The sequence below is a fragment of the Bombus vosnesenskii genome, unplaced genomic scaffold (genome assembly GCF_011952255.1).
Source record: "Bombus vosnesenskii isolate JDL3184/JDL3185 unplaced genomic scaffold, Bvos_JDL3184-5_v1.1 scf7180000013295, whole genome shotgun sequence".
NCBI lineage: Eukaryota > Metazoa > Arthropoda > Insecta > Hymenoptera > Apidae > Bombus > Bombus vosnesenskii.
This window is the reverse complement of record NW_022882946.1, coordinates 3,350,206-3,362,220: the sequence shown is the minus strand read 5'-3', so window position 1 is coordinate 3,362,220 and position 12,015 is coordinate 3,350,206. Positions and strand designations below refer to the sequence as shown.

Sequence of the window (12,015 nt, the reverse complement as noted above, 5' to 3'; positions counted from 1 at the left end):
CGGTAGATTTTTGTATGAAATTGACTTTTTATTTTCTAGCGAGTTTTGATTTTTGATTTTATAACGCGTCTTTGGGCAGAAAGTAGCGTTTTTGCAGAGACACCGATAGATTCTAAAATTTTCTACCATAACGTATTACTCCAGTGCTTTAATTTTTCTTTGCTACGTGCTAAAATTAGTCATTTGCTAAAGCGTATATAGATAGTATAATACTTTCACGGTGTAACACAAGAGAAATTCAGACAAGCCATTAAATATTTGAGATATAATACATAAATATAGAGTACGAAATTTGACAGCTTCATAGCATCCTGAAACCGATCTCACTAGCTGATTATAGCTATAGGTCGCTTGTCTCTGGAAGAAGTCTGAACTTTTATGTCGTTACCACGATCTGGTAGATGATATTTATTTTTGTGCCGGAAATACCCACTGAAATTTATATATCTCTGTTTAAGACTTTAGACGATTGGTCCTTTGACGTATTTTCGTTAAACGAAGCCGCAATGGGAGCTCCAGTGAAATATCTCGGCTATGATCTGTTGAATCGATACGGCATGATCCACAAATTTAAAGTCCCTGCAACAGTGTTGGAGTGCTTCTTGGGAAGAGTCGAAGAGGGTTACTGCAGGCATCGAAATCCGTATCATAATAATCTTCACGCAGCTGATGTCGCACAGACTATGCACTATATTTTGTGTCAAGTAGGACTTATGGTAAGTCGATCAATTAAAAAGTGTATCAGTGACTTAACGACATTCCATTGTTTATCATTATATCGCGAGTAGGTATATTGGCATTTAAATTGCGATGAAAATAACTTAGATAACTATTAGTTGAACCAATGTGAATTATTTAAAAACGAAGATGAATTATTATTATTATTTAGTATATCGTTCGAGATGAATATTTCAATATGAAATGAAACAATTTTCGACAGTCTTGTAAGAAGGAAATTCAATATCGCTACTTTGCTTTGATATCGACAGAATTCAAAAAACGTAAATTTTAGGGAAAAGACATTTTAAAATTTATAAAGAAATTTTCGTGAGCCATACCAACGACGCTATAAGGCTGACTTAATACAAACTATGCCACTATTTGCGAAAGTAGTATAACCGATCACGAAACAACCGATGATGAGCCAGTGTTTCTGTAAAAGTAAGGCCATGTTGATAACGATATAAGTAATAACATTGTCCTCTGACGTAAAACTGGGGCGGAATTACAAGAGTTCACACGATAAAAGTACAAACATAATGTAAACTTTGTACGCGAGAAGAGTAAATTCATCGGTTGCGTCACTATGAAAGCAAAGTAGCAATATGTGGAATTATTTAATTAGAAATCGCGACATTGCAAACTTACTTCAAGTGGTTTATCGTAAACAGCATTCCACACTGGACCTAACAAAAATCAAACGTAACTAATCAAAAGTTGAAAATCCGAGCCAATTCACGCTCGAACGGAGAAAACCACTTCACCCACTAGTTTCCCACCCCCGCCGAGTTCTCGAACCGGACTACCACTACATCGAGCTGTTTCTAGTTTAAAAGTTAGCTGGCACTTGTGCCGCTTGACGCGCGAGTCACTCGAGAATCTGCGCGCAAAACGAATAAATCGAGGTTTGCGGAGGGTGAGAAACAAACTTCGCTTTCGCTCGATATCCTCGATAACGATTTTCAGATCACTTTCTAGGAAAATTGTTCATTTGCCACGGATTACAGGCGCGCGAACAGTCGAAACGCTTGCTTGTTTGCAGAATTGGCTAACCGACCTGGAGATTTTCGCCACGCTGGTTGCGGCGATTATTCACGACTACGAGCACACTGGGACCACAAACAATTTCCACGTAATGTCCGGTAGCGATACGGCTCTACTCTACAACGATCGAGCCGTCCTGGAAAATCACCACATCTCCGCGAGTTTCCGGTACGTACGCGGAAAACGTTGGTCCCGTGTGTACGTTCGATCCCTTGATGATTGTCGGCTATTTTCGTTGTAATTTGTGCCCCGTTATACCGCGAACAACCGTCCTCCTCTCACACGTAAATCTTGCCATTCGACGAAATTGTAATTGATGCACGACACGAAGTGCGAAACGTTAACGTTTTGCGGTTTAAATTCCACCGGATGCTTTATGCTGATCGATTTGCGTGAAGTTTGACATGTCCTATGGTGTTACGCGGTTTATCGATATTCATGTATAATTTGATATTTGATTCTCTTGAATTATGATTTACCAACCGATAATACGGTAAAGCCTCCCTTGTCCGAAATAACAGGGAGCCAAATCTGTTTGGACGATAGAATCTAATAGAATCCGAATTTTCGGATAATGTAACAATCGGTTCTTTCGTTTCAAATTTCATTGATTCAAATGCAAATTAAGGTTAATGGTAAATTAAGATTAGTATCTTTAGACGTTTGTGAATTCCTCCTCTTTTCGACAGCCAAGTCACGTAATTTTCTCGTTATAAATAATCGCATAGAGTTACGTTCTTCTTGTACTTCGAATCATCGACACTCCTTTTCGAATATCACGAACGCTTTTGCACGAGAAGTCAGCTTTTCATTGCCACTTTCGTTTGCCGTTTCCATTTATGTAAAATCGTTGCTATTATCGTCCTTATCGTAATGAAACTGTTTCATTACGCCAGTATATCTGAGCTTTTTCTACCGTTGCCAGCATCAGAGGACTACGTGCTTTAGATAAATTCCAATTTTTGTTTCGTAATATCCGTAACTGTGGTTTTTCCAACGCCATGTATTTTTATTAATTCCGTTGCATTTACAGCACCTTCGTGTTTTTAATCATGCCGTATTTCGTTTTATTTGTCGTATTACTTTCATATCGCATCCTTATAACCAGAATTCAATCAATCGAATAAAGCAAAGTATACATTGCATGTGAGCACTAATAAAATATGCAAATATTTGAAACGGAACAAACCGTTCATTTACTGGGAAATATTGTGTCCGGATATTAGGGTATTCGGATGAGGGATGTTCGAATATGGGGCGGAGAGAGGCTCTACCGTATTAGCTAAGAATTAACAAGTTACAACTTGTACATTATAGATTTCTCTTTTACAATCTCGTAACTTTTTACTAAATAAAATACTAAAATAACTTGTAATTTGTGAAATGTAATTTTTCTTCGTTAACTATATCACTGTAATGTAAGGGTAGTTTTTGCTACCTGTAAATTACGTAAACTTTGATTTGTAAAATTTCATTAATAATATTGTGTCGATAACGTAAGAGGGTTCACATTGATATGTTTTTATTTGTATTCTATGGCTATTGATATAAAAATTTAAACGATTAATGGAATACGGAGAGAGAATTATGAAACGTGTTTTAATTATTTTAAAGTGTATTTTAAAGGAGAGGATATATTTAATCGCTGTTGATGACGTTATAGAGGGTTGAATATCATAATATATTTTCTAATGTACTCAAATCTTAATAAACGCGATATTATTCCGAAATTGTATTTTATGGTCTTCTAGCTGCAGAAATATGCATCTAAATCTTTTTTATCGGGGCTATTACAATAAAACTGTAGTTATCTAAACTCGTCGCTCGGTAAACAATTTATACAATTGCAGTTTATGTAATAGGAGATCACCAATTTTCCAGGCTACCAATTATCTATCGTTCACATAATAGCAGTTCACGTTTAGATAAATAAATTTAATTGACCATTAATTAAAATTTTGTTCCAACAAATAGTGCTGTATCGTATATATTTCTTTTCGTGGGAACAACATTTTGATTGTTGCAAATTTGTTACATAACTCAAATTACTCAGAAAACAGCTTAAACATTTAATTATTTATTTTCTTGCAATATCGATGAATTTTTGTAAAAAAAAATGAATTAAAATGGATTAGAATTCTCATAGAAATTAAGAAAAGTAATGGAATTTTGCTGCAGCTGGAAGGTCAGCTAATGATATCAAGAATAATTTAAAAGACAGATAAGTTTATCAAGATATATTTCAGGATATTGAGGGAAGATGAATGCAATATATTACAAAATCTATCGAGGGAGGAATTCCGAGAATTTCGTTCGTTGGTGATCGACATGGTACTCGCAACCGACATGAGCTTTCATTTCCAACAACTGAAAAACATGAAAAACATTCTGAGCTTGGCGGAGCCTAGCGTTGACAAAAGCAAAGCTGTCAGTCTGGTTCTCCATTGTTGCGACATCTCGCATCCGGCCAAAAGATGGGATCTTCATCACAGGTAGAACTTTTGCTCCTATTGTAAGCAACTGAACGATTGTTGTGCAAAAAATTCTTTCCCTGCAATGACGTACAAAATCTATTATGAACAAAACATTATAATGACAGAGATAAGTGTACCCAATTCAATTAAATTTTATTTCTTCGTTATCAATGACAGAAAAGTGCTTCTTTTTCCCTATCTCTTACACAATTTGTTATTTAAAATGGTATTTACAAATTTTCTTTACCAAGAACTTCCAATAGATAATGGGAAGTTTAATTTTTTCTCTAGTATCCAATTCAAGAATTATTTTCTAAATTTCAGAGGATAGAATGAGAAACATTTTTTATTTTCAAACGTTCTAGCGTTGCCTAATATTCGACTGTAAAAAACACCAGTTACTAATTTCAATTGCAAACATTTAAAACTTAGTTTCACGTTACTTGTTTTACAAGTTCGATCTTTTCTAACAATGTTATTTAAATCATTCGTATTGTCGAAAATTGTTTACTCCATGAAAATTATCTTATTTTAATCATTCTAAGAAACTTAGTACTTAACGTGGATGACCATCGCGACAGTCAACGTGTTAAGTAAATACACAGTCGCTTTCTTGAAAATTCCCTTGCAATTCGCCGTTATTTACGAGGCAAGACGTATCGAATAAAATTTTAAAGCTGGGCAAATAAAAAACGATGACGTTGTTTCTTTCCACTCAGATGGACAATGCAACTATTGGAAGAGTTCTTCCGGCAGGGGGATAAAGAGAATGCTCTCGGCTTGCCGTTTTCTCCGCTATGCGACCGTAACAATACCCTGGTAGCTGAATCGCAAATAGGATTCATCGAGTTTATCGTCGAGCCCAGCATGCAGGTGTGCAGCGACATGTTGGAGACGGTTCTCGCTCCGTTGAATATAAAGGAGAATGTGGACGAATCGAACGACGGTGAGCGAAAGCCTATCTATGTCACGCTTTAATGCGTTTCACTTGCCCCACTCTGTGAAATCTATTCAAATGACGAATAATTCATAGGATCCGTTGGAGAAAGCAAGAGATTCAAGATCGGTAAACCTTGGATTCCTTGCCTCGGTGACAACAAGAAAATTTGGAAGGAACAAGCTGTTCGAGGTATCTTCATCAAGATTATTTTTACATTTCTGAGGAAAAGAGCGGTCATGATATCAGGACACGGAGAATTAGCCTCTCTTGTGTATTTTCAAATATTAATCATTAAAATTCCTTCATGGAGCTTCGTAATTTTATGAACGTAAAGGAAAGAAGAGGTTTCCTCTTAAAGACAAATATTATAACGAGTAATTTACTTTGAGTATTTTGTATACTTACGCACGCTATGTATGATGTGAAAATTTGTCACGTTTAAATTTCTCGTAAACATTCATAGTATATCAATAGTAATAAATCTTCTGCGAACACATATCTCGTAAAACTGGTGTCTCGGTAAATACTCAGTAAATATCTATTCATGTAAATATCATTCGTGTATTCAGTAAATATTATTCTTTCTTTCTTTTCTGTTTAATTTGAGGTCGAGGAAGAAATAGAAATAGAGATACATGTGGTAGGATAAAAACAAACAGCGACCTTTTATATCCTTACTGAAATAAATCAAATTTATCATTACTATATCATTTTATTTGTTATTTTACTTGTCAACAGACGCCGAGGCAAGAGCGCAAAAGGAACAAGCGCAGAAGGAGCAAGAGCAAAAGGCGAGCAGCGAGAGCCGCGAGGACAGCGACACGACGCAGCCAGCGTCCGAGGAATGAAAAATCCAGCGGGCCGTTCTATTTTTCAAGAAGATATGTAATTTTAGGCTACGAAGAAGCTCGTGATTCCACACACAGCAGAATATTCACCGCGTTGTGTCTGTCTCAGTGACACGTCTAAACGAATCGCGCGTCGCCAAGAAAGTGATCTCCCTCGACGATCGAGCGAACGCGCGAAAGGTCAAGTGTACGATTAAAAAGAATACTCCCACGACTATTTATACCGTTTGTTCACCACACTACAAACAATTCTTCACCGATTTCGCTGTATTTCGACGATCACTCCACCTTTTTATCGATCGACCAAAAATTATCGATGTCTGTACGCGTCTTCAATTTCTCGTCTTGATTTTTCTCGCGATCGAACGTAGCCTTTGCATAATCGATGCCATCGACAGTCCTTGCTCTTATTCTCGCTCTTTCGTTGCCGAGAAATCTTCGCGATTTGTAAATACAACAGAAGCTTCGCGGGATTTTTCTTACGCTACGCTACTGTCGAGCAGGTCGCGGTCTTTTCGTAGCTTTTAAGCTTTGAAAGTGACGCCTTAACCAACGATGTTCGATCGTCGAACACGGTGATACTAAACGTAAATCGTCATCGAAAGAAATTCAAATTTTAAAAAGAAGATGGCTCAAAATCTTTTTGTTTCGTTTGTGTGAGTGTCGCTCGTCGTATTTTCTTAAAAGTTTAAAGTACATAAATATCATTCGTGAATTCTTGGAAAATTTACATTAAAAAGGGGTCAATAAAGGGAACATTCCTTCGCAATTGCTCAATGAGAACGAAGATTAATTGTTGACTTTCGATCGATGAAAAATTCAGTAAATGTAGGTCATAGTTGAATTATAATACACAATGGTATGACTTGTACGTTCTTTATAAAATTAGCATACTATTCGAGGATCGTGAGTTGTCGCTTAGTCACATCAGCTTTTAACAAACGATATCTTTGCGATTTTTGTTGCATCATCATACAAGTAGTTTGTACTATCTTTTGATCGAAGGTAGAGCGTAACGCTCATCAAAAACATCGTGTCAATGTAATTTTACTCCTGAACAAACGTATAATTAAAATTAGAAAATTGTTAGGATTATAACTAACTGTACGATGCGATTCTGTAATGAAAACAGGAAACCTATACTGACAAATTTAAAGCAGTTTAGTAGCTACATGTTGGATTATAAGGAAAAAAGGAAGCGAGCAAGCGATTAAGGCGTTACTTTCTCAGCTTACTTTACGCGTAAATATTACTATCAAAACGTAGAAATATAGTTGATCGAGTTTCCATCGTAAGCGTAGCCTAAAGTTACCAGCTGCAATAGGCGGCAAAAATCAAGTACACGTTGACACACACATACATCTACACATACAGCAAACAAACATACATATATAAAGAAAAGAAAACAGAAAGAGAAGATCGTAAACGTACTTACAATTAGAAGCACAATTGTCTGTTCGCGATGAAGTGGTAGCGCGTGTGAAAGGACGCTAACATCAACACGTCGACGGGTTTTCCATAGCGTTTCATCATTGAAGCGCTGTCTTTGTCCGTACCTGTTTTTTCTTACAATTAGTGTATAACTAAGAGCATACGTTTTTTCATAGGAACGAAGACTTTCATCTTTGAGGGAAGAAAAGAAATAATATTGAATTCGATCATTGAACGAGCTATACTAATTAATAACTGCTCATAATCCTCGTTTCTCATAAAATCCTTGAAATTCATAGTTTCTTAAAGTACCGATAATTTGCTACGAGCACTGAGCCAATCTCTTGTTCGTAAATAATATTCTACGTTTATAGGGAGGCATGAAATAAAAATTATTTGCTATTTTCATCTTTTTTTACAAAATCTTTGAAATTTCTAATTTATTGAATTTTTTTAAGGATAGTATAAACCCTGACTTAAACTCACGAACATCCGTAGATTTGTAAGTGCGAGTGTTTTGCGTATAACATTAGGGTATCTGAGAAATATTACGTAACATCGATCATGCTACTCGAGTTATGTTCAGATCATCTATTCAAATAAAAAAAATAAAAAGGGTAAAAAAAGCTTAGGAGGCTGCTCGCGCTAATTCTAATGGCATACATTTCCTTCTTTGTACTTCGTGGATTTAAAGGATACGATGAAATCTCTAATCGAGATTCGATTTATTAATATATAAATCTAATTCTAATCGTGTTATATGTAAATTCTCTTCGCTAATGACCAAGTCATCATAAGGAAGAATTTTCTTTTTTTTTTTACAAATACGTAATATTTTTAACGCTGGAACTACCAATAGCTAAAGTATAAAACTCGTACCAAGCAAATCAACATGCAGGATATACAGGGTGGTTGGTAACTGGTGGTACAATCGGAAAGGGGGCGATTCTACGCGAAAAAAGAAGTCGAAAATATAGAATAAAAATTTTTCGTTTGAGGCTTTGTTTTCGAGAAAATCGACTTTGAATTTCCGCTCGGTACGCGTGCGGCACGTTATAACGGATCTCACTGTAGATCGTTGTCTCGATGGAAAAATTAAAAAAAAAATAAAAAAAAATTTTTTATTCTATATTTTCGACTTCTTTCTTCGCTTAGAATCATCCCCTTTCCGCTTGTACCACCAGTTACCAACCACCCTGTATAAAGATAGATATAGCGCAGAAAGACCACTTTATCAAAAATCATTGAAGTCCTTCAAAATAAATCATTTTAGATCTATGTATAAAACTATCGTGAAAAATTACGATCCGATCATTTTCACTACTCTGCTAGTTCTTACGCCAAAGACACCCTAATATTTGAGCAAAACATATTTTTCATAGCTTTACCACAAATAACTTGATCGAGATAATAGTACGAAGCTTGTAGGATTGATAGACGCAGGCTGGCTGTCGCACAAGTGTCGAATTCCAAGCGAACTTCATACGAGGAGAACCTGACATTCTTCTCGACGGGATGTCGCGAAGTTAAAAGCCTTCGGGCTGCGCTGAGCCCAATCTTCGATACGCTCGCGCAATACGCGTCAGGTTCCCGCGACCAGAAAAGCTTACACTTGCCTTCTCGAAACTTCGACCGGCCGATTGGCACGGAGAAAGGCGAAAAGTTGCTTCTTTTCCAAGAAGGTCCGATTTCTCCAGTTCGATTCACTCGTGAGTTTGCACTTATAAAGTTTCCGAGAAACTTAGGATCCCTTACGAAATTGCTGAGAGTTTCGTTCGAGATTCGAGACAGATCGCTGCTTTGATTCGACTTCTGGAATATTTCTCTTTTAAAGTAACTTTCATATTATTCCATACATTGATTAATTATCTGTACAGCTTGAAACGCCTTGTTAACTAAAATTGATTAATCGGATCGTGTTTCACAAGTTAGCCGCGTCGAGGTGCTTCTTAGCATTTTTCAATCTTTGCTTCGATCTCTGATATTTACTTACGCTTTACTCGAGAAATTTGGAAAAAAAAAAAGAAAAAATACAAGTCCTAGTGAAATTTACACGATATAAACGACTGAAAAATCGAACACCATTTCGAACCACGTGACGTCTAATGGGTAAATAATAAATAAAACGACCGACGCTTAACGAAAAATAAGAGAATCGATGAAATTGGATGAAAGAACCGATTTTTAAACGCGATAATCGGATAAAAGAAGCGTAACGAGTAGAAATCGGCAATTGAAGGAAACGAACGAAACGAGAACGGACGAGCATCGAATCAGGAAGAATCGGACTTAAATCTAGCTGTGTGAGTTAGATTCATAGGGGTGTAACGTCGTTGTACATACTTACATTAGATGTGTATTCGTATACACGTAAAGGTGCAGCTTTAATGTATGTAAATGTAATGTAAAAGGGATATCACTAGCGTTTACTTAACGTGTGCTATGTTTCGTGTACATGTACATACATACATAAACGAGAAAGGGACGGAGTAGGTGTGTTTCTGCACATTTCAAGCGCAATGTCGCGAGAAACGCGAACTGGTAATTACGAACGCGTCTAGTTTGTACGTTCGATCGAACATATCGGGGAATCGCATCGTTTTATCCTGTTAACTTTGATCGATTGAACGATAAGCGAAGAGAAGAATCCTTTGAAATCGAGGCTCACAACGTTCGTCGAGAACGACGTAATGCGATGTGAACTGCATTATAGGATTTAATAAACGGAGGAACCTTTAGCGCGCGTACATTTGTAAGGAACATAGAGAATGCATAGGACAAAGTCTTTCGCTCGAAGATTAAACATATCCGTCCTGTATTTATTTGATTTCTCTCCTTCGCGTGCGTGTCGTGTTTCATTGGCGTAGAATTTGATGCTGCTTGGTACGGATGAGATATCGCATCGCATTCTGCCGAATTTCTCGGATACTATGATCTAAATTATTCAAGATAGCTTGTATCAATGAAAAATAATCGAATTCGACGATATGAAACTAATCGTACGTAATTTCTGAAAATGTACCTGCTTTACAATTCTACAAATGATTTTTGAAATTTACAACTGAAAGTGCTTGTACAGAATTGCATCTAAGATAGTTGAACTAGTGCACGTTACGATTGAATTGAAAATTTCGATCCCTTTCTATTCAAACGTGATGATAAACGATGAAGTCTTACGAACTATATATATCCCACTATAAATATATTTCAAGCCAAGCGAAAACGCTTTAATTTAAAAACTTTCTCGAAGCTTTTTCATAAAGTTTTCTCTTATGACCGTATGGGTAAAAAGAAACGAAAGATTTAAATCTCATCCAAGCAATTAAAACTAATGGCCGTCAAAAGAAAGAAATGTAACATGTTCCAGGAACACGACCCGTATCTCCTTCATGTGCGAGTAAGTTAATTGTACATACGTGGAACAAATCGTGGGCGAGATCAGTTGCCTGTTCGCAACGCAACAAAGGAACATTCGCGTGTTTTTTTCTTTAGGGCGATTTCCCAAGTAAGACTGTGCACGAGGTTCGAATTCGTTGCAGCGGGTCGTTTCGAAAGCCAAGCACGCTGCTCCAGCGATTTTAATGTGTTTGCATGCTCGCATTCGTCGCGACGCGAACGCGACCACGCACTTGCCACTTTTGCGTTACGTGCTCAGCACGAAAGTTCATTTTCCTTACTGCAGCGGACGAGGGGCCAAAACGCGTGATAGAATTTAAAGAGAAACAAAAAAGAAAAAAAAAAAACAAAAAAGAGACAGTACATTTGGAACCATGCTCGTACCAAGAGAATATTTCAATAGGAAACGCGCGAGCGAAAACGCTATGTTAAGTAGGTACGCATTGTATGCTGTCTACTCGATGCTTTTGATTTTTGGTTGATCGTAGTACCACGGTAAACAAATTATGATCGTACAAAATTGAATAATAATGGTAAGACACGTAGTTTAAGATGGAGAGAGCTCGATACAGAAATTCTCGCAAGGGGAATTAATTCTATCGAACATTAACAGCCATTGTATTTCGTTTTCTCTGAAAGGTGCGTAATGTTTAGAAGGTTAATGCGTTTTAATAAGAAAATTTGTAACGAAATTAATATTTCGTTGGTTACAATTTCAAGCTCGATTCGTCGATACACTTTGAATATTTATTATCTAAATCTTGAATCAAATCTTCGATGAAATTGAATTTACATTATGACGAATACGATGTACGTTTCGCTAACAGCTGTTTCAATTTCTAGCAATCAATTCTAAAATTCCAGCATAATTTTACAAAATTATTTATTTACTTACCGCAGCTGAACATTCCATATCTACTTAGTTTCATAAATTATGATACCACCTGCTAAGAATTTCTCAATACTTTCTTCCAATTCAGATCAACTTATTTCACCGCGATACAGCCATATCTCCGCGTTAAGACTTCCCGCCTAAATTTATCCTACAAAAATCCATCTCGTTCTTTCGTCAAGTTATCGCATGCACGTTTCTCTATCGAGCTCTTCGAACTCTCGTTAAAACGAGTCCTCTTCAACGTCATTCGTATTCGCGTATTCGCTC

The 12,015-nt window shown here is 36.6% G+C and overlaps 1 protein-coding gene across 8 annotated transcripts in view; it reads left to right on the top strand.

Annotated features, from left to right (window-relative positions):
* The window catches only part of LOC117233418 (calcium/calmodulin-dependent 3',5'-cyclic nucleotide phosphodiesterase 1-like), a 208,193-nt gene extending 201,870 nt beyond the window's left edge, over positions 1 to 6,323 (top strand). For all 8 annotated transcript variants that reach the window (XM_033493723.1, XM_033493725.1, XM_033493722.1 and 5 more), the window contains 6 exons: positions 459 to 716; positions 1,763 to 1,932; positions 4,011 to 4,256; positions 4,958 to 5,184; positions 5,272 to 5,367; positions 5,917 to 6,323. In XM_033493723.1, the coding sequence (XP_033349614.1) occupies positions 459 to 716; positions 1,763 to 1,932; positions 4,011 to 4,256; positions 4,958 to 5,184; positions 5,272 to 5,367; positions 5,917 to 6,026 (1,107 nt within the window). In that variant the 3' untranslated portion in view covers positions 6,027 to 6,323. The remainder of the gene's footprint in view (positions 1 to 458; positions 717 to 1,762; positions 1,933 to 4,010; positions 4,257 to 4,957; positions 5,185 to 5,271; positions 5,368 to 5,916) is intronic.
* Positions 6,324 to 12,015: the final 5,692 nt, after the last annotated feature.